This window comes from Ahaetulla prasina, chromosome 8, assembly GCF_028640845.1.
Source record: "Ahaetulla prasina isolate Xishuangbanna chromosome 8, ASM2864084v1, whole genome shotgun sequence".
Lineage (NCBI taxonomy): Eukaryota > Metazoa > Chordata > Lepidosauria > Squamata > Colubridae > Ahaetulla > Ahaetulla prasina.
This window is the reverse complement of record NC_080546.1, coordinates 17573608-17593653: the sequence shown is the minus strand read 5'-3', so window position 1 is coordinate 17593653 and position 20046 is coordinate 17573608. Positions and strand designations below refer to the sequence as shown.

The 20046-nt window shown below is 40.6% G+C and overlaps 1 protein-coding gene across 1 annotated transcript in view; it reads right to left on the bottom strand.

Moving 5' to 3' along the window:
* The window catches only part of LOC131203159 (probable E3 ubiquitin-protein ligase HERC3), a 62046-nt gene that overhangs the window by 6952 nt on the left and 35048 nt on the right, over window positions 1-20046 (bottom strand). The window contains exons 12-21 of the mRNA XM_058193111.1: window positions 16981-17092; window positions 14239-14428; window positions 11419-11582; window positions 9688-9801; window positions 8278-8301; window positions 8102-8191; window positions 5281-5451; window positions 4100-4243; window positions 2471-2637; window positions 155-221 (exon numbers count right to left, since the gene is read on the bottom strand). Of these exons, the coding sequence (XP_058049094.1) occupies window positions 155-221; window positions 2471-2637; window positions 4100-4243; window positions 5281-5451; window positions 8102-8191; window positions 8278-8301; window positions 9688-9801; window positions 11419-11582; window positions 14239-14428; window positions 16981-17092 (1243 nt within the window). The remainder of the gene's footprint in view (window positions 1-154; window positions 222-2470; window positions 2638-4099; window positions 4244-5280; window positions 5452-8101; window positions 8192-8277; window positions 8302-9687; window positions 9802-11418; window positions 11583-14238; window positions 14429-16980; window positions 17093-20046) is intronic.

The following is a 20046-nucleotide window of genomic DNA, read 5'->3' as shown; positions in this document are numbered from 1 at the left end:
CACCTTCTCTTGATGTACAGTACCTCCTGGAAATGGGAGAGCAGCTTGTAGAAAAATCTCCTACTTCCAACCAATTTGGAACGAATATTGCTTTGAAGCACTGGTATTTGTTAGGCTTTCACAAACACAAAAAGTAGGTATAAATTGTCCTTACTGTAAAGGAGAGGCAGAATGTTTCTTCGATGTCTTCCCCGGGATAATCTAAAAGCTCTTGGAGGCTCCTAAACAGAAGGATAAAAATAGCAGGAAGAAAAAGCGAGAAATTTACTGGTTGCTTTAACTATGTACAGGTTACCCTTGACTTATGACCACAATTGAGCCAAAAATTTCTGTTGCTGAGAAGATATTTGCGAATAGAATGGAATGGAATGGAATGGAATTATTATTATTATTATTATTATTATTATTATTATTATTATTATTATTATTATTATTATTATTATTATTTATTATATTTTTATACCGCCCATCTCCCGAAGGACTCAGGGCGGTTCACAGCCAATAAAACAATAGAAAATATATAATACATATAAAACAGCAAAAAGAATAGAAAATTAATTCAATTGATGGCCTAAAACTTTTAAATACAAATTTAAAACCCCGTTTAAAACCCCTGATTTAAAACCCCAATTTAAAACTACGTTCACGCTAGTCCTGCTCTTCGAAACAGCAACGTCTTCAGCTCGCGGCGGAAGGACCTGAGGTCGGGGAGTTGACGAAGCCCCAAAGGGAGCTCGTTCCAGAGGGTAGGAGCCCCCACAGAGAAGGCCCTCCCCCTGGAGGTCGCCAGCCGACATTGTTTAGCTGACGGTATCCGAAGGAGGCCCTCTCTGTGAGAGCGCACTGGTCGGTGAGAGGAATTGAATTAGAATTAAAATTAGAAGAGAATTCTTTATTGGCCAAGTGTGATTGGACACACAAGGAATTTGTCTTTGGTGCATATGCTCTCAGTGTACATAAAAAGACAAGATGCACTCATCAAGAATCATAAGGCACAAGACTTAGTGATAGTTATAGGGTACAATAAGCAATCAAATCAATATAAATCATAAGGATACAAGCAACAGTTACAGTCATGTAGTCATAAGTGGGAGGAGATGGGAGATAGGAACGATGAGAAGTCTAATAGTAATAGTAATGCAGCCTAATGTGAATAGTTTGAATAGTTTTGTGAGTTTTGCCCCACCAACGACATCACTGCAAGTCATTAAATTAGTAAATGCCAAGTTTGGGCAAAAGGGTTCCCTCTTGTTTTATCTCACAACACTTTGTGAGGTAGATTGGGCTTTTGAAGAAAGTGACATTGGGCCAAACTCGACCAGTGAGCCAATCCATGGCAGACTAATTCTTCATCCACTATTTTTCCTGTGGTAGAACTCGACTTACCACAGATAATTTAGTGACCGTTCAACGTTACGATGCCATTGGAAAAAGTGACTTATGAGCGTTTTTACCACTTACCACCTTTCCAGCCTTCCTATGATCATGTGATCAAAATTCAGATGCTTGGCAACTGAGTAGGACCGTTGCTGTGTCCCAAGATCATGCGATCCCCTTTTGAGACCTTCTGACAAGCAAATTCAATGGATATGCTGGATTCACTTAACAACCGTGTAACTAACTTATCAACTGAGGCGATTCGCTTAACAACTGTGGCAAGAAAGGTTGTAAATTGGGGCAAAGCTCACTTCACAAATGTCTCAGTTAACGACACAAATGTTGGGCTCAATTGGTGTCGTAAGTCGAGGAATGCCCATACTACATCACACTAGTTGTCAAATTTTGCACATGTTGGGCATACACGATTCATGGCTCTTTTCCAATGATCCTATATATAATCACGTGGTTTTTGCTTTTGATATTACTTTGGAGGATGGAAAGCTTTGTCGCCAAGGAAATGTACTGAATTTCAGCCTAAAGTATATATTTTCCAACTCTTTTCTTTTCCCCTACAACAGAGGACATTGCAATTTTATGATGATCACGCAAAATGACCAGGATAAAATCCCTGGGCAATATCTAGGGTACTTTTCAGAGTATAGGATGCACTTTTCCTCCCCCATAAAAGAGGGTGGAAATACAGCCATTTTTGGCCTCCTGCCCTACATGTCCCATTTTCGCCAAAAACGGGGCCCGCAGAGGGTTTGGGAGACCTGCAGAGTGCTCCTGGGGGCTGGGGAGGGCAAAAACGTGACACGGGGGTTTGGGAGGGCAAAAACAGGCCCGTTTTTTGCGAAAACAGGTTTGTTTTTTTGCAAAAGCAGGCGTTTTGCCCTCCCAATCTCAGGAGCACTCTGCAGGCCTCCCAAATCCTCTGCACACCCAATTTTTGCGAAAAATGGGATGTGCAGAGTGTCTGGGAGGCCTGCAGAGTACTCCTGGGGGCTGGGGAGGGCAAAAACTTTTTTTTTCTTGTTTACCACTTCAAAATCTTGATGCGGTGCATCTTATAGTCCAAAAAATACAGTACCTTCCTTCCAGGGGAGAGAGTTCCTTCAAGTCATCCAGGCCGGGTTTCGCATTCAGAAGTTTCTTATATAAAGCCAGTGGAAAGTGGAGGTCCACCACGGTAAAGTTGTAGATAGCCAGTCCACAGATGATGCCAATTAGGTGAAACCAGTTGTGCTCAACGAAACACTTTAGGAAGAAGGAAAGCAGCGTTAGGAGGAAGTCTAGAACTAAAATAATAGAATTCAGGTTAAAAAGCCGTTAAATTCACTTCCAAACCAACATCTGTTTTGCCCAGTCTTTCTTCACTGGAATACTCCAAATGTACTACTACACAGAGCAACCTGATCCTTAGGAGGGGTTCCAAGCCCCCTCGCAGTCCAGGGCCCATTCAGATCCAGGCTGTGCGAGCAACTGGCTGGAGCATGCATGTGTTCTGTTTCCCTCCCCCAAAACTCCCAACAAAGAGTCAGTCAAAGGCCTCCTCTTCTACTTTATTTACATAGATAATGTCCTGGCCACGTCTACCCACGGGCCTGCCAAGTTTCTGGAGATAACGAGGAAATTATAGATAAGGCCAGAATTACTCACGAATATATTCTTCCCTCCATTGATACAGTTTGCCTGCGCAAATTCATTGCTCTGTCCAAGACAAAAAACCAGGAAGTCCCGCCTCCTATTTATAGTCTCTGCAGATGTCACTGCATGACCATCATTCCTTGGCTTTATCCCAATGCTGCTTCTGCTGCGCGCGCCGGTCACGTCTGCGCAGTCTTGCATCACTCCAAAACTGTTCTTGGGGCATTGCCAAATCAGAAGGCGGCTCGAGAGAATCAGGCCTTGCCGGCCCCTCCTCCTCCCTTTGAGTGGGTGCCAGGGAGGGAGAGGGCCCAAGAGAAGCAGGGCTTGCAGGTCTTCTCCCTCACTTTCTGAATCATCTGAGTCCAGGAGTCCGGGTCCAGGAACCTGGGTCACAACAGCATGCATGCATGCAGTTTCACTTGCATGAGCGCCGGGCCGGCACATATGCAGCTTGTCTTGCACAAGCAGCAAGCCAGTGCACATGTGCATGCACAGCTTGTCTTGGATGTGCAGCGGGCTGGTGCATGCACACGTGTGCACACTCAGGCTAGCCCGCCACTTGCACAGATCTGTCCTCTGCTCCCCCACCGCCCAATGGGCCATCAAGCGGTAAAGGTTGCCCTAGAGAGCTCCATGTCTGCACAAGACTAAATAAACTCTTGAGTCAATTACGCATAGCCCTAGACTTACAATCATAATGGAACCTCCCCATTCCAATCTTTAAGTCACTACAGTTGTAAATCGGGTCATCCACCTAACTGACTTGATTTTATGATCTTTTCTGCAACAGATGTTCAGCAAACACAATGGTGATAAAGCAGCTACCTTGGTCACGAAGCAAACGCCATGACCATTAACCAAACCAATGACTTGTTATGAGATATTTTTGCCGAAAACTGGAGATAAATGCCCGGAGTTGGCAAAATGATCCAAACATATAGTCATGTGATCATGGGGCATTGCAAATGGCCATAAATGTCATAAATACCCCAGGGAGGTCCATTGTTATTTCAAACGGACGCTAAGCGAGGATTGCCTGTATTCAGAAGAACGCAGTAGCCATACTTACAGTATCCGAGAACCAGAGCAGATTTGAGTCTGAATAGCAGGTGAACATTCCATAGATGGGATTCAAGAGCTCTTTCAATAGTAGGAGAAAGAATTCCTTTGTGACACCCCCAGCATCCACAGCTTCCTCACCGTCAAAGATCACCTACCAGAACATACTGAATTGATTTCAGCAAGGGCAGTTTTATTTAACTATTAAACAAATATATACGGCCACCCACCTCACAGTGCCTTAAAATGGTTTTCATGGGCAAAAGAGAATAACCAGTTGTCATTGTCTATGGAGATTCTCAGTCATCCAGGTCATGGTTGTCCCAAAAGTGCTTTTGCAAGAGGCAACTGGATTTTGTTTCTCCGTGAAGACATTTCATTTCTCGTCCAAGAAGCTTCCGTTCTGAACTGAAGAAGCTACTTAGATGAGAACATCAGCGTTTGTTGCAGAAATCAAATCGAGAAAGCACACACAGGTAAACTGATTCAGCAGGATTCATTAACTCCTTTATATACATAATAATACATGAAGTAAATTTACAATACCAACAGCAGATTTCTTCCAAACCTGGTAGCAGTTACCAGCAAGAGCACAGCAGACTAGTTTCAGTTCAGAGTTCAGAGCAGGCAAGCCCAGACTTGTTTAGCTCTCAGCACAGAATCAGACTCAGAGCTTAAAGCTGCAGGGCTAAGCCACACCCAGACTTCTTACTTAAGTTTCTGTTTCTAAACAGCTCTCATTGGCTGACCCAGTTGCTATGTCTATTCATTGGCTGACCTTGTTACCATGTCTTCCCAGTCATGAATATTCTGACAGAGCAAAATGCAAAATGTCTTCAAGGAAAAACAAAGAAAGTCCAGTTGCCTCTTCAAAAAGCACCTTTGGGACAATGGATTCATCGTATCTCACATTGAAAAAAAATGGAGTGCCAAGCCACGGCAGGGGATCCCACCTCTCTGAGAAAGTCGTCGTATTTTATTTTATTTTTTAAAATAAAATTGAATGTTACCTCACAAATGGGGTTACCCTTCATAGCGTTCTTCATTTTATGTGGAGATAATTATTTTGTATGGGTGAAGGAGTCCCTCACATGGAATTTCACCAGTAATCAGAAATAAAACTTATTGAAGCAGCTCAGATGCGAAATTGAATGCTGCTGTGAAGTTTAGGTCACATTGACAGGAGCTTACCTTCAAAGGCTTTTTCAAGTCAACATCCGAATGGATGCTCAGTTCTCTCAGAGCATCGCCAACCAAGTTGCTTCTGCGAACATGAAGGACCAGGAATGGGCTTCGAGCCAGAAGGGGCTCCAGGGTGAGAAACATAAAGACATTCTGTAGATTTGCTCCACTAATGGCCACCTAGAAACATTTGAGAAATGGATTTCAAGGGAGAGTTCCTCAACCATTCCCGACCTTTTGTTCCCCTGACATCCAAGGAGATGAGTGATGTTTCTTTAAGTAGAAAAAAATTGCTAGCCAGGTGGTGGAGTGCTTAGAATGAGTATTGCAGGCTAATCCTGCCCACTGCCAGCAGTTCAATCCTGATCAATTCAAGGTTGACTCAGCCTTCCATCCTTCAGAGATCGGTAAAATGAAGACACAGATTGATGGGGAGAATATGCGGACACTGTAAACCATTCAGAGAATGCTGTAAAGCACTATGGATGGTATGTAACTCTAACTTCTATTGCTATTATAATGGAGCAATCTCAAAAGCTGAGGTTATTATGGGTTTGCATGTATACTGGGCTTTAAATATTAATCTTCTAAAATAGGAAACAGTTGCTTAGACTCCCAAAGTTGGCAACTTTGGGTAGACTTCTCACCTATAAAGATGCTGGCTGTGAAGTTTTGGAAATGCTGCCCATGGATAGAAAGGAACACAGTCTCAATACTGAATTCCTCCATTCTTTTCAGAGCTAAACAGCAGGAAGAATTATACCGGCTATGCTAGAGAGCTGTTGTGATTTAGGCTTACTGAGTCATTAAAACAAACAAGTAGTCCCAAAAACCTCTTTTATTGCAATAGCTGTGAATTATTTTCATTCACAACTGAGTCCCAATTAGTTGCAAAAAGTTCTTTGGGAGAAGTCCTTCTGGATAATCACCAACCTTTATCTCCTTTGACATACTGCCAAAGACCTACTTGGCAAAGTCACACGGAGTCCAGAATCAAACAGATATGCCGACTGGGAACAGAATTAACAACATTGCAAAGGGCCCATGTGCCTCTGCTTCTCTTTTAAGACTTATGGGAGGGGCCAATCATCTCCAGGCCTTACTCCCAAGTCATTCCTTTTGTTTTCACTGTTCGTGCCTTCTGGCAGCTCTGTGCATGCGCACACTAGGAACAGGCTCCTCCTGTTCCTCTGCCTCTCTGCTGTCCGACTCTGGAGGCTCCAGAGTCCGTGCATCACTCCCAGATGGCTCTGGCCCCATCTCTGCCTCCAACGCAGAGCCCTCATCTGGGCCTTCCCCAGATTCCAGGATTGGCCCATGTTCCTCCCCAGCCTCCTCACTGTCCAACTCTGCTACCAGCTCTGCAGGCTGCTGGCGGACCACAACAAGAGCAAAACTTTTTCTAATCATCAACATTCTGAACTCTAATTATTATTCTTCCCCCATGATCCTATTCCCAAGGTGTTCATATACAAATGGGAAAAAAGAAGGGAAAAGGAATATTTCTTTCTCTTTAAAAGAGTCTATTTATGGGATACTTTTATACTAGATATCTAACATGAAAAAATCTACAAAATACATTCAGTGAGGTTAAGAAAGGATTGTTCTCAAATCAAATCCAGCCTTCTTGAATTACAATTGTACAGCTCTTAATGGATAACAACACACTGTGTGAATGTTGAGAGACGCAGAGCCTGGCCCATCTGCTGGTATGTTGGCTATTACAAGAAACATGTAACGATAATTTTTAGCCAACAACAAAGCCAAGAAGGCGGCTTCACTCTGGCCATTCAAAAGTTTGGTGTAGACATGGGAGGAGGAGGAGGAGGAGGAGGAGGAGGAGGAGGAGGAAGAGGAAGAAGAAGAAGAAGAAGAAGAAGAAGAAGAAGAAGAAGAAGAAGAAGAAGAAGAAGAAGAAGAAGAAGAAGAAGAAGAAGAACAACAACAACAACAACAACAACAACAACAACAACAACAACAACAACACATTTTCCTATGGAATTCTCCAGTTGGGTGGGGTGCTTGTCTTGACCTAACCCACCTGTTTCCTAGGATGGGAAACCATCAGAAGCTAAATCAGTTCGTAACAAATTGAAATAAAAAAATAAGGTACTGGGATGCCATTTCTATATTGTTGACATGAAAATCTACATGTCCACAAAGTCATTAAAAGAAGCTTAACAACTCAATCTCAAGAACTGAGATTACTAGTCTTTAAGCCATCTTGTAAAAAACAGTTAACTTGACTAGGTTCTCTCCAAATAATCACATAATTTTCTTTTTTTCCCAAGCAGTCTTTCCTTTGGAGGAAAAACAAGGTAGCTTAGTCTCTGCACTAGCGCCATCTCCTGGGAAGTGCAAACAGTAACTCAGGATGAATTCCTATCCAGCAAAAGGCAGAATTCAGCTACGGACACTGCAAAATTATTGTTCGGCCTTCAGGAGTCACTATTGGCACCGCAGAATTTTATACATACACAAAGTGTAATAATTTCCAAAAAGAAAGATTCCATAAGATTCCACATTGCTTCCTGGCTATTGTTTAGAAATGCAGGCACACATTGTTGAACGGAGTATCTCATTTTTTCACATCCAAGGACTGTAGGTGACTCAGGTTGTGCCCAAGTGATATAAATGAAGATCCATCTATTTCAAAGGCAAATCAATCCATCTAATTTAGCCTGAAATGAAGGAAGGAACTAACGTTTCCAGCCTATAGCCCCCAAACACATTCGTGATGTTGGTTAAGGCTGATGCAGGTGGCCAATCATCACGTCTGGAGGAGCAAATGTTTCCAAAAGGAAAAGACAGGCCGAAGAAGGCACCATACCTGCATCTGCAGCTTAGCATCTGTCTGCAACATCTTCGTTTTGGCTTGTGCATCAAAGATAAAAGGATAAGAGCACAGAGTCACAGAGTCCTGGAAAGAAGGAACAGTTCAACTGAATGGTGGCAGTTTCAGATTCCAGTGAGAACTGCGTCGGCAAGAGAAACTGAAATATTTACCTGCATGATAGACGGTCTTGCTTTCTGTGCAAGGGGAGAAGAAAAAAGAAATGTAAACAGCATGAGCGTCCAACAAACATGGCTAATAGACATTCAGTTCAACTTTATCTCATTATCCTGCACTGCATATTGGACATAAATACAATTGAGAGAGTCCAGAGATATTTTATGAAAAGAGTCCTCCACTCCTCTACCCACAATAAAATACCTTAAAATACATTAATTATTAATACCCTTAATAAAATACACCAGACTCCAAATTTTGGGCTTAGACAATTTAGAACTACTACGACTTCAGTCTGACCTAAGCACAGTGGTGGGATTCAGCCAGTTTGCATCACTTCGGGAGAACCAGTTGTTAACTTTCTGAGCAGTTTGGTGAACTGGTTGTTGGAAGAAATCATTAGGGCAGAGAACCAGTTGTTAAATTATTTGAATCCCACCATTGCCTAAGCATAGTACGTAAAATTATCTACTGCAATGTCAATGACTACTTCAGCTTCTACCACAACAATACACAAGCAAATAATAGATACAAACTCAAGGTAAACTGCTCCAAACTCGATTGCAGAAAATACTTCAGTAACAGAGGGGTCAATGCCTGGAATGCACTACTGACTCTGTAGTTTCTTCCCCAAACCCCCAAAACTTTAAGCTTAAACTGTCTACTGTTGACCTCACCCCATTCCTAAGAGGTGCCACCTGTGTGCCTATCGTCCCTGTCCTAAGATTCCTTTTTACTTACTCTTTTCATGTATCCAAATTATGTTTATACTTTTACCTGTTATCTTATATATGATTGACAAAATAATTAAACAAATAAAATAAAATAACAATCACAGATATCTGCGGATATATGATTTAGCAGTATCAAAAAGTGTTTAAATTGGGGTGTCCAACTTTGTGACTTTAAAATCTATGGACTTCAACCCCTCCCCCCCCCAAATTTCCCAGCCAGCATGGCTGCCTGTGGAATTCTGGGAGTTGAAGTCCATACGTTTTAAAGTTGCAAAGCTGAACACCGCTGGTTTGGATATTCTCAGCCTTTTAGAAGAACAGGTTCTTCTAAACCCCTAAGCAGGGGTTTGGACTAGAACGCCTACAAGGTCCCTTCCAACTCTGTTATTCTGCTCTGTTACTTTAATTTATCAACTACTGCTTTGCTTCTTCAATCTATTGCACATTCTCCTTAACTATCTGACATACTCCAGGTAGTCAACTCTGGAAACAAAATTATATGCATACAAGTAACTTGCATAAAAACCTTTTCACAATTCACAGTTGGCTAATGTTTAATTTTGATTCAGGGCGCACAGAACCTTCTAATTTAACTACCGGTAGTACCGCTAATTTAACTACCGGTAGTTCCTGGAGCATTATTCAGTTTGGCAATTAAATGAAACTTCTTACCACTCTTGCTTGATGCAAAAACCACATCAGGTAGTCTTCTTGAATATCTATCAGATTAGAAATCTCTGGGATATAAAATTTGTCATATTCTATGTGGTTAGCTTTCTGATTTACCTGATATGGGGGGAAAAATCAGAATCATGCAATAAACAATTTCTTCACAGAATTATTGCAAATCCCCAAAAGTAGACCAATAATAAGAAAGGAAGTGTCTGCCAGATTTGGTTTCCCATTAAGTTAATATCCTCTACAGGAAGTCCTCGACTTATGACCTCAGTTGGGACCAGAATATCCATTGCTAAGCAGGGCAGTGTCGAATGAGGCTTGTCCGATTTTACGACCTTTTTTTTGCTATGGTTGTTAAGCGAATTACTGCAGTTGTTAAGTGAATCACATGGTCGTTAAACAAATCCAGCTTCTCCCATTGACTTTGCTTGTTGGAAGCTGGCTGGGAAGATTGCAAATGGCAAACATGGGACTTCCGAATACTACACTATCATAAATACAATGCAGTTGCCAAGCAATTGGATATTGAACGCATCACCATGGGGATGCTGCCATTGTTATATATAAGTAATCATAAGCTACTTTTTTCACTGCCACTATAACTCTGGATGGTGGCTAAACGGATGGTTGTAAGTTGAGGACTATCTATAGTTTGCATATCAATTTGCCCAATAGTTTTTCAAAGTCAACACAAAAATGCATTCTGAGTTTTCAACAATTTCTCTGTTAATTGCACATAACTTTTCCTAATAAAAGAGTATTTATTCATTATCTGCCATCAATAAATATGTTTTTTTTATTTGGGGGGGAGCGAAATATATTGTAAAATTTGGAAACATATAAACCCTGACACTCCTTCTTTCATTTTTCAAATAGGTTCAGGAAAGGCAGAGAAGGTATATAACGACAGCAATCAAAACCTCACTAAGAGTGCTAGAATCAATTTGCAGACAGATTATTCTAAAGAAAATCTATCCATGTATTGGTTAAGAATTAACACTGACTTGATGGCACTTAACCAACCAATCAACCAACCAACCAACCAATCAATCAATCGATTTTTCACTCAGTTTAATTTAAAAGTAACATTTACTAATGTTGGAATTAAAAAGCAGTAGACAATAAAATTATGGCACTACTGTCCATCACAAATCTTATGCCAGCTGGCATAAGTGCAAACACAAGTTGCAATATTGCACCATATATAGAGATCAGGGTTGTCAAACTGGACGCCAATGGGCTGGATGCATCATGGCAGGCCACGTCCAACCCAGCTCCACAAAAGGGAAAACCGTCACGATACATCACGTTGACAGCAACGTGAAGCCACAAGTTTGACACCCATGATATAAATCAGGGGTCTCCAACCTTAGTAACTTTAAGGCTTGTGGACTTCAGCTCCCAGAGTTCCTCAGCCAGCAAAGCAAAACTGGCTGAGGAACTCTGGGAGTTGAAGTCCACAAACCTTAAAGTTACTAAGGTTGGAGACCCCTGATATAAATGAACATAAATCTACACAGTCAAATATGCAAGGTCTTCAAATTTATACTCTGCATTATATATTTTCCAAGTATGGAAAACCATACAACTCAGGACTTAAGGTATTCCATACACACACAGAGAGAGAGCAAACATACAACGTACAGATGTTTGGTGGAAAGACAATCAGGGGCATCACTGTCATTAAAGAGCAATGTATACAAACTCACAGAATTATTTTCTTACTTTATGTAATTTCTCCAGAAGTTTTAATGCAGCTGTGATGTAATTGCTATACAAGACTGGGACCTGGAGTGTTTTTTTCCCATTCAAGAGATAAACCACGACATCTTTATAGAGATCCACTAGCTTCAAGAAATACTCTGGGCATACCTGAGACCACCAGTTTTCTAAAAAAGATTACATAAAGCAAAACGGGTTATTGATTTCAGTATTGTAATAATGAAAACTGAATAAAAAACCAACATGATGGCTGGCTGGGGGATTCTGGGAATTGAAGTCCACCTATCTTCAAGTTGTCAGGGGTTGAGAAACACTTTCACGGATCCTGAAGATAAAAAATGAGGACAGCAGCCAGATCATAGACCAATGTTACCCAGGTTTGGGAACTTCATGTGTGGACTTCCACTCCCAGAATTCTGGGAATTGAAGTCCATATATCTTCAAGCTGCCAGGGTTGAGAAACACTGGTTTAGGATCTCAAATATGTTCAATGTGATCAGAGATGTACTTTTGGAAAAAATCAAAAATATTAGATGTAACCCTATCTTAGGGAAGTGAATCCTCCTGAATCAAGTGGATCTACTTGCTACATGAACCAAAGACTTCACTCTTAAATCTGAATGCCTTACATGAGTTTTAACACTATCATGTCGTTGAAATGCCTGAATGGGAGGGAGGGAAGGGGGGGAACTAGTCCATATTGTCCAATTGGTATGTGAAGCCCTAAAATGGATCACAAAAATCAAAGAGGAAAAAAAAGGGCTGCAAATTGGATTAGTGATGCTTTTGGCACCAAGGAATGTTCTGTCAAGCACCAGGGAAACCAGGAGGACCAGGCAGTTCAAATGTGTATAAATATTTATTGTAAGCTTAAGCCCTCTACAAGAATCTGACCAACTAACGATCAAGGGAAATTAGTGGGTGTTAAGAATAAAAAAGAATTCAAGGTGAGCTAAACTTAGATCTCTCGTGGGCACGAAGGGACTCATGACTGATGACGTATTTGACTTCTCCTTCAGACTCAGCCTGGTCATTTCCTACGTATTAACAGCTAAAAAATAGTCCTACATCATTGAAAAAGCATCCTTCACCCAGGTATTATTTAGGCAACAACAACACACCATGTTGCAAAGGGGACTAACATTTCTTAAAAGGGACAGTGAAATTTGGCGCCATTTCCTTCACTATTTTGCAAATCATTCATTTGATTCAACTTTCAACAACTAAACTCCTCTTTTATACTGTATTTGTCTTACGAAACAAAGAAGCGCTCCATGGCTTAGGACCCGGGTACTTACGGGACCGCCTGCTGTTACCGTTTGCCTCCCACCGACCCGTACGCTCTCACAGAGAGGGCCTTCTCAGGGTGCCGTCCGCCAAACAATGTCGGCTGGCGGCCCCCAGGGGCAGGGCCTTCTCTGTGGGAGCTCCCACGCTCTGGAACGAGCTTCCCCCTGGTTTACGTCAAGTACCTGATCTTCGGACCTTTCGCCGTGAGCTGAAAACGCACTTATTTATTCAAGCGGGACTGGCCTAAAATTTTATTGGGTTAAAATTTTATTGGGTTATTTATATTTTAATATTTTAATTTGTTTTAAATCTGGCCACTTTATAATATGTTTGTTTTAATTTCTTTTAATGTTGATATTGTGACTTTTTACTTGGCTGTACACCGCCCTGAGTCCTTCGGGAGAAGGGCGGTATAAAAATTGAATAAAATAAATAAATTAAATAAATAAATAAATAAATGTGGGAATGGTAACTTAGAAGATATTTGAAGGGCCCTGGATGAGACTATTTGTATGCATTATTGGAAGGTTAAAGCATCAGTTAAGGTTCAAAATGATGTCTGTAACAATTCTCAATCATCCAGGTCGTGGTTATCCCAAAAATGCTTTTTCAGGAGGCAACTGGACTCTCTTGGGGTTTATTTGAAGATGTTTCGCTTCTCATCCAAGAAGCTTCTTCAGCTCTGACAGGATAGTGGGGAATGGAAGGATTTATATAGCTAGGCAATTTGGGATGAACACCCTTGGAATGGTGTGGGATAGGAATGGATTTCGAGAGGAAAAATTGCAGACCACAGGAACTATTAGCACTACTCAGGTGACCCTGAGATCACAGATAAACCTCCAAGTGCTTCAATGGTCTTCAAAAAAGGATGTAAATGACCAGCTGTCTGCAAGGAACATAAATCCTTCCATTCCCCATCATCCAGTCATAGCTGAAGAAGCCTCTTGGATGAGAAGCAAAACGTCTTCAAAGATAAAACAAGAAAATCCAGTTGCCTCCTGAAAAAGGATCTTTGGGTTCTAAAGGATGATAAAAATGCAAGCGGAATGGAGCAATTTGGAAGTGCCATCTAAAAAACAACTGATAGCTAAAGAAGATGAATACTGTGAATTGTCCGCCACTGGATCCCTCAATTTCATCTCATCTACTCATTTCCACCTGGAAAAATGTGTTGGTTGTTGCATGTGGAAGTAAGTTTGAGGTGATGTTCAGGACAGTGAAATGGAAGGTGATGTCCAAAAAGCACCACTGATGATGTCCACAACCAAGGAAGACCACAATATTATTACGTGGAAAACTGGTGAAGTTTTCTCTCCAAGAAAGTGCTATAGCCATATACTTAAGCTCTCACTCTCAACCCAAATTAAGAATTTAAGAGAAAGCAGTCAGAAGACTTAACTGGGCTGAAGATTAAGTGGCAGCATTTCTTGGCATTTCACAGGGCTGATATAAAACCTGTTTTGTGACTTATTTTGTACATAAATCAGTGTAAGACAGCCCACTCCCAGAAAAGAGGTTCGCATCTTCTACCTAAAACTTTACTGGGATTTTTGTCCAGGCGCAGTATGGCCATTGCCAAAGGAAGCGTTAAGGTTATGTAATATTTTGAGTCTTGAAAGAGAGGGCATTCCGGAAGAATCAGATAGATCCTCATGGCTTCAACATCTGGCGGGGAGCTAGGCAGCTGGGGGATTAAAAAGCTTTCAAAGCTCTTCAAGATCTGGAAAAAGAAGAAAGAAAATTAGACATGGATTATAGCTCTTATTACTAGCTCTTCTATTACGCTTATATAATTTCTAGGACTTAATACAGCTTAATTCTGGTAGCAGGAATTCAACCCAACAAACTAAAACAAATAAGTTATTTACTTGATCCGTTGAATTCTGTGAAGATATGAGACATCTCAATTGTTCTACAATCCTGTCCATAAAGAGGAGGCAGAGGGAGGTACAGGTAGTCCTCAACATACAACCACAATTGAGACCAAAATTTATGTTGCTAAGTGGGACATTTGCTCAGTGAATTTGGCTTCATTTTACGACTTTTCTCAGCACATTTGCTAAGAGAATCACCGAAGTTCTTAAATTGGAAATCCGGTCGTTAAGTGAATCTGGTTTTCCCATTGACTTTGCTCGTCAGGAGGTCAAAAAGAAGATCACTCCGGGACACTGTAACGGTCATAAATGTGAGTCAGTTGTCAACCATCCCAATGTAAATTATGTGACAGTGGAGATGCCACAACAGTCATAAATGTGAAAACAACGGTCATAAGTCCCTTTTTCCAGTTGCCGTTGTAACTTCGAACGGTTACTAAGTGAACTGTTGTAAGTCGAGGACTACCTGTAATCTGTTATGCTCCTTTGGGTCGCCAAAGGGAAACTTTTGATACAAAACTGTAACCACATTCTGTGGAAGGCAATTTTAACACTTTGCACAACCAGACAAGAATAAAGTTCACAATGATTTGAAGCACTGTAGCTATGTATGGGGAGGAAAGCTATGGCAAATCTAGACAGCGTACTAAAAAGCAGAGACATCACCCTGCCAACAAAAGTGCGTATAGTCAAAGCTATGGTTTTCCCAGTTGCAATGTATGGCTGTGAAGGTTGGACCATAAGAAAGGCTGAGCGTCAAAGAATTGAGGCCTTTGAACTCTGGTGCTGGAGAAGACCTCCTGCGAGTCCCTTGGACTGCAAGGCGAACAAACAAGTCAGTCCTAGAGGAGATCAACCCCGACTGCTCTTTAGAAGGCCAGATCCTGAAGATGAAACTTAAATACTTTGGCCACCTAATGAGAAGGAAGGACTCACTGGAGAAGAGCCTAATGCTGGGAACGATTGAGGGCAAAAGAAGAACGGGACGACAGAGAACGAGGTGGTTGGATGGAATCACTGAAGCAATCGGCGTGACCTTAAATGGTCTCCAGAGGATGGTAGAAGACAGGAAGGCCTGGAGGAATGTTGTCCATGGGGTCGCGATGGGTCGGACACGATTTCACAACTAACAACAACAAAGCTATGTATGGTTATAAACAGTATCTCTACTTGGCCCCAGCATATCTTTCCCATAAACATAGGTTTACGCTGTGCGCTTCTTTTGCTGGAAGGATTGTTTCAACAGAATAATGAACGAGCTGTGACATAATCCACACAATTACTTTGCCCACTGGAACTGCATTAATTGCACCACATTTTAAAAAATGGCTAAGATGACGTGATTCTTGTACAGAATGGTCTGGTAAAATGAAATACTTGCCACAGAGAAAAATTCAAGAATGACCGTCTTTTTATTCAAAGTGTCTTGCAAAATTCTGTTATTGCAGTAGCCAATCTTGATAAAAGTTTTAGCCTCCTTGTGAAATTTAGCTCCTGATCTAGTCTACCTAGTAGAAACCATATGCTATCACAATATAAGCCCCACCCTACGAAAAGAATGGAGCGTATTCCACAATGGTGCAACGCTGCTTTCATTACATTGACAAAGTGATCCTGTAGGAATCTCTGTGTGGCAAGTCCTCAAAAATTCAAGTCAGGATTTGCTTCACGGCATCTCTGAAACTGGATGGATCGTAATTTAAAATTGTTTTCTAAACTTTTTTTTAAAAGAACAGTACAGAAGAATAGAGTAGAGTAGGGTAGAGTAGAGTAGAATAGAATAGAATAGAATAGAATAGAATAGAATAGAATAGAATAGAATAGAATAGAATAGAATAGAATAGAAGTTGGAAGGGACCTTGGAGGTCTTCTAGTCCAACCCCCTGCTCAAGCAGGAAACCCTATATCATTCAAGACAAATGGTTGTTCAATCTCTTCTTAAAACTCCCCAGTGTTGGAGCATTCACAACTTCTGAGGCAAGTCATTTCACTGATTAATTGTTCTCACTGTCAGGAAATTTCTCCTCAGTTCTAGGTTAGTCCTTTCATTGACTAGTTAATTTCAAATTTGAGATTAGTTTCAAATTTCAAAACCATCAGGAAAAAACAACGAGATGAGTATCCAGACATGTTAGAGGTAAAATGCATAATCCTGTTTTTACTTATCAAGGGGAAAAAACATGTACCAGAATTAATCTCAACAGTTTTATTTGTACTAATGAATCAATTCTTTGAAGTTTCCGTTCAAACTTTCTCAGCCTAATGTCCCCCAGACATTCCCACAATCTACCAGGCAGCAAGTTGAGGAAAAGAGTTTAATCTTGAGTTTTCTCTTTAAGCATTCCCAGAAGGAAGCAAAAACTTGGCTTAATACTACTACTACGACAAGTTTTAGTACCTGGTCACGCAATGTAGAATGCTGAGATGTCATTAGCTTATTAAACATCACTCGGGTGCAATTCAAGTCAATCCCTGGAATTTTGGGACTCGTTTTAAAATGTTCATCTATTCTGGAAAAGAATATACACATTTATATCGTATTTTCTTTGGAGCAAAGAATTTAGACATGCAATGCACTGAATGTAAAAACAGCAAGCCGTTATTTTAGCTTACAACCTATAAGCATATACGACTCCAACTTCTCATACAGGTATCATCTATAGCAGTGGAACCCTATCCAAAGTATTAAAAAGTCTCTGATCAGGAACCAAATATTAAGGAATTTTAATTTTTCTCAGGATTATTCTATATTCCTAAATTCCAGTTAGAATCCAGTCAGTTACAATGGCTTTCAAATGTAAAAAATTCAACTCAAGCTATTTTGAATTCAGAGTATCTTTTCCCTACATGGAACAGTCAATGGATTCAAAGCAGCCTCAATTTAAAATAGTTCACCCTTCCTTAATGAGGAGATATAACTCTATATTTTCTAAAATGTAGGGTTTTTTTTTTCCTTCCTTTAGATTTGCTCAATTTTGAAGGCAGAAACACCATCAAACCAACAAAAAGCAAAATGTAACTTTTGGCCCAGAGCAAATTGTGCCCACAAGTGGAATAAATGGATCAATAATTGATCCAATTAAGAAGTTCTGATAGGTGTCTTCATGACAGAATGGAACTAATCGTAATACCAAATGACACCTTCATATCAGATGTGAGGAGACCAGCAAAAGAATCTGTAACATTATAAATAATATAAGTGAACTGTATATACCTGATGGGTTGTATTAGATGTCTCCACAAATTAGCATCTACAACATTTTGCAATGAAAGAGAATTTTCGTAAGATGTCAGTACCAAATACCAACCTCATGTTTCTTATTGGTGAGCTTGCAAATAAACCACTGAGTCAGTTATTAGGAGCTGCAAATACAGCCGATGTTCTCTTGACAGAAGAGGAGGCTCCATTTAATCATATATTTTTACCAATTCCCTGCTAAAGCATGCAGATACAAAGAGCTAAACATAGCTTCTGAGACATAAGTACTATTGCCATAACAACACAAGACAATAGAAATAAGTCTGGAAGTCTGTGTCAACCAGTCTGGACACAAAGACCTCTGGCAACATGGCAATTCAGCCAAAATCTTACTCACTGCCCCATCCTCTCTACCCATATATTAGATACACTGTAGTTTTCGCATTATAAGATGCACTTTCCTCCCCCCAAAAGTGGGTGGAAATGTCTGTGCATCTTGTAGAGGGAGGGGGGGCTTTGTGTGGCGACAGCGATACTTGGGTCTTCACTGCCGAGCAGCTGATTGGTGATTGGATCGGCCTCCCGGAATACCGCCAATCAGTTGTTCTAGGTGGCGGGGATCGCCACCACTGCCTGTTGCCGCCGCTGATCACCACTGCCATCGATCACCACCGATCGTTGCTCCCAATCGCCATGTGCCAAATGGAGATCGGCAGCGGCGGCAATCAGCAGCAGCAGAAATCGCAGTGGCAGCAAATGGCGATGATCGGCAGCAATAGGTAGTGGCGATCCCCACTGCCTAAAACAGCTGATCGATGGTATTCTGGGAGGCCAATCCAACTGCCAATCAGCTGTTCAGCAGCAAAGGCTCTGGTGTTCCTCGGCGGCGGCAGCAGCTCAGCTCACTTCACCAGTGGTGGGCGCGATAGAGTGGAGCCCTGATGAGCCACGTGCTGGGGCTGCAATAATGTGCTGAACCTGACCAGGCTGTTTGCTGCAAGGACACTAGCCAGCTGAATACCAAATGGATGATGGGAGGCAGAGATTTTTTTTTCTTATTTTCCTCCTCTAAAGCTAATGTGCGTCTTATGGTCCGGAGCATTTTATAGTGCGAAAAATATGGTAAGTTATCACAAGAATCTTTGCTTTTTCCCATAAGATAGGGCAACTCTGTGAGATCCAACTTTTTCCCCCTTTTTAAAAAATCCTGCCTCTTCCTTGTATCAGGAAGCTATAGAACCAAAATATTCTAACATTGGATATACTGAAGAATATTTCTGAACAATGGACTCAGAGGTTATTTTTAATACTGTCCACAGAGACATCTGCCTCTATGGAAAGATTGTGTCTAAAATATATTATGACAGAGGATCATGTTCTCCCTAATTAAGACTGAGTTGAAAATGGATTTACAAATGAAAGTCTACAAGAATGACATGGAAAAAGATGTTACGCTGGATGTAAAAAAAGAAACTGGCTTAATAATTAAAGGGGACATGCAAACAATAAATCAAGAGAGTGACCTGGACAATTTTCCTATATTGGATTTACAAAAGCAGCTTGGTAACATTTTGAATAATCTTAAGAGAAGAGGCAATGAAAAAAAAAATGAAAGGAAGTCAAGTTTTACAACATTATTTGAATGGACTAAAGATTAAGATCGTTAGAAGTAAAAGGAAGGAATATAAAATAGCTTTATTTGATCAGAGTTACAGATGTGATCTCTGTAACACTTAATCAGTTTCTCCTGACACCAGGACTGAAATGACAATATTTTTTGTAGATTTCTTTACAAATAAAAAATGGAATATGGGAATAAGAGATTATTTGCTGTATTTTAAGAAAAGATTATAAATTACTAAAAAAATATATTTGTGAAGGCGAGAAGTCAGTTCTATGTTACTATATTCATGCTTTTCTTTTTCTTTTCTTTTTTGTTTTTTTCTTTTCTGCACTTTCTATTCTTTCATTTTATTTTTCTTGAAAGTTTTTGGTTTATACTGATTTTTACTGTTGTTAATTAGAATAGAATAGAATAGAATAGAATAGAATTTTTATTGGCCAAGTGTGATTGGACACACAAGGAATTTGTCTTGGTGCATATGCTCTGTAGTCCTCGACTTAAGATCACAATGAAGCCCAAAATTTCTATTGCTAAGTGAGTCAGCTGTTAAGTGAGTTTAGCCCCATTTTGCGACCTTTCTTGCCACAGTTGTTAGATGAATCACTGAAGTTCATAAGTTAGTAACCCGGTTGTTAAATGAA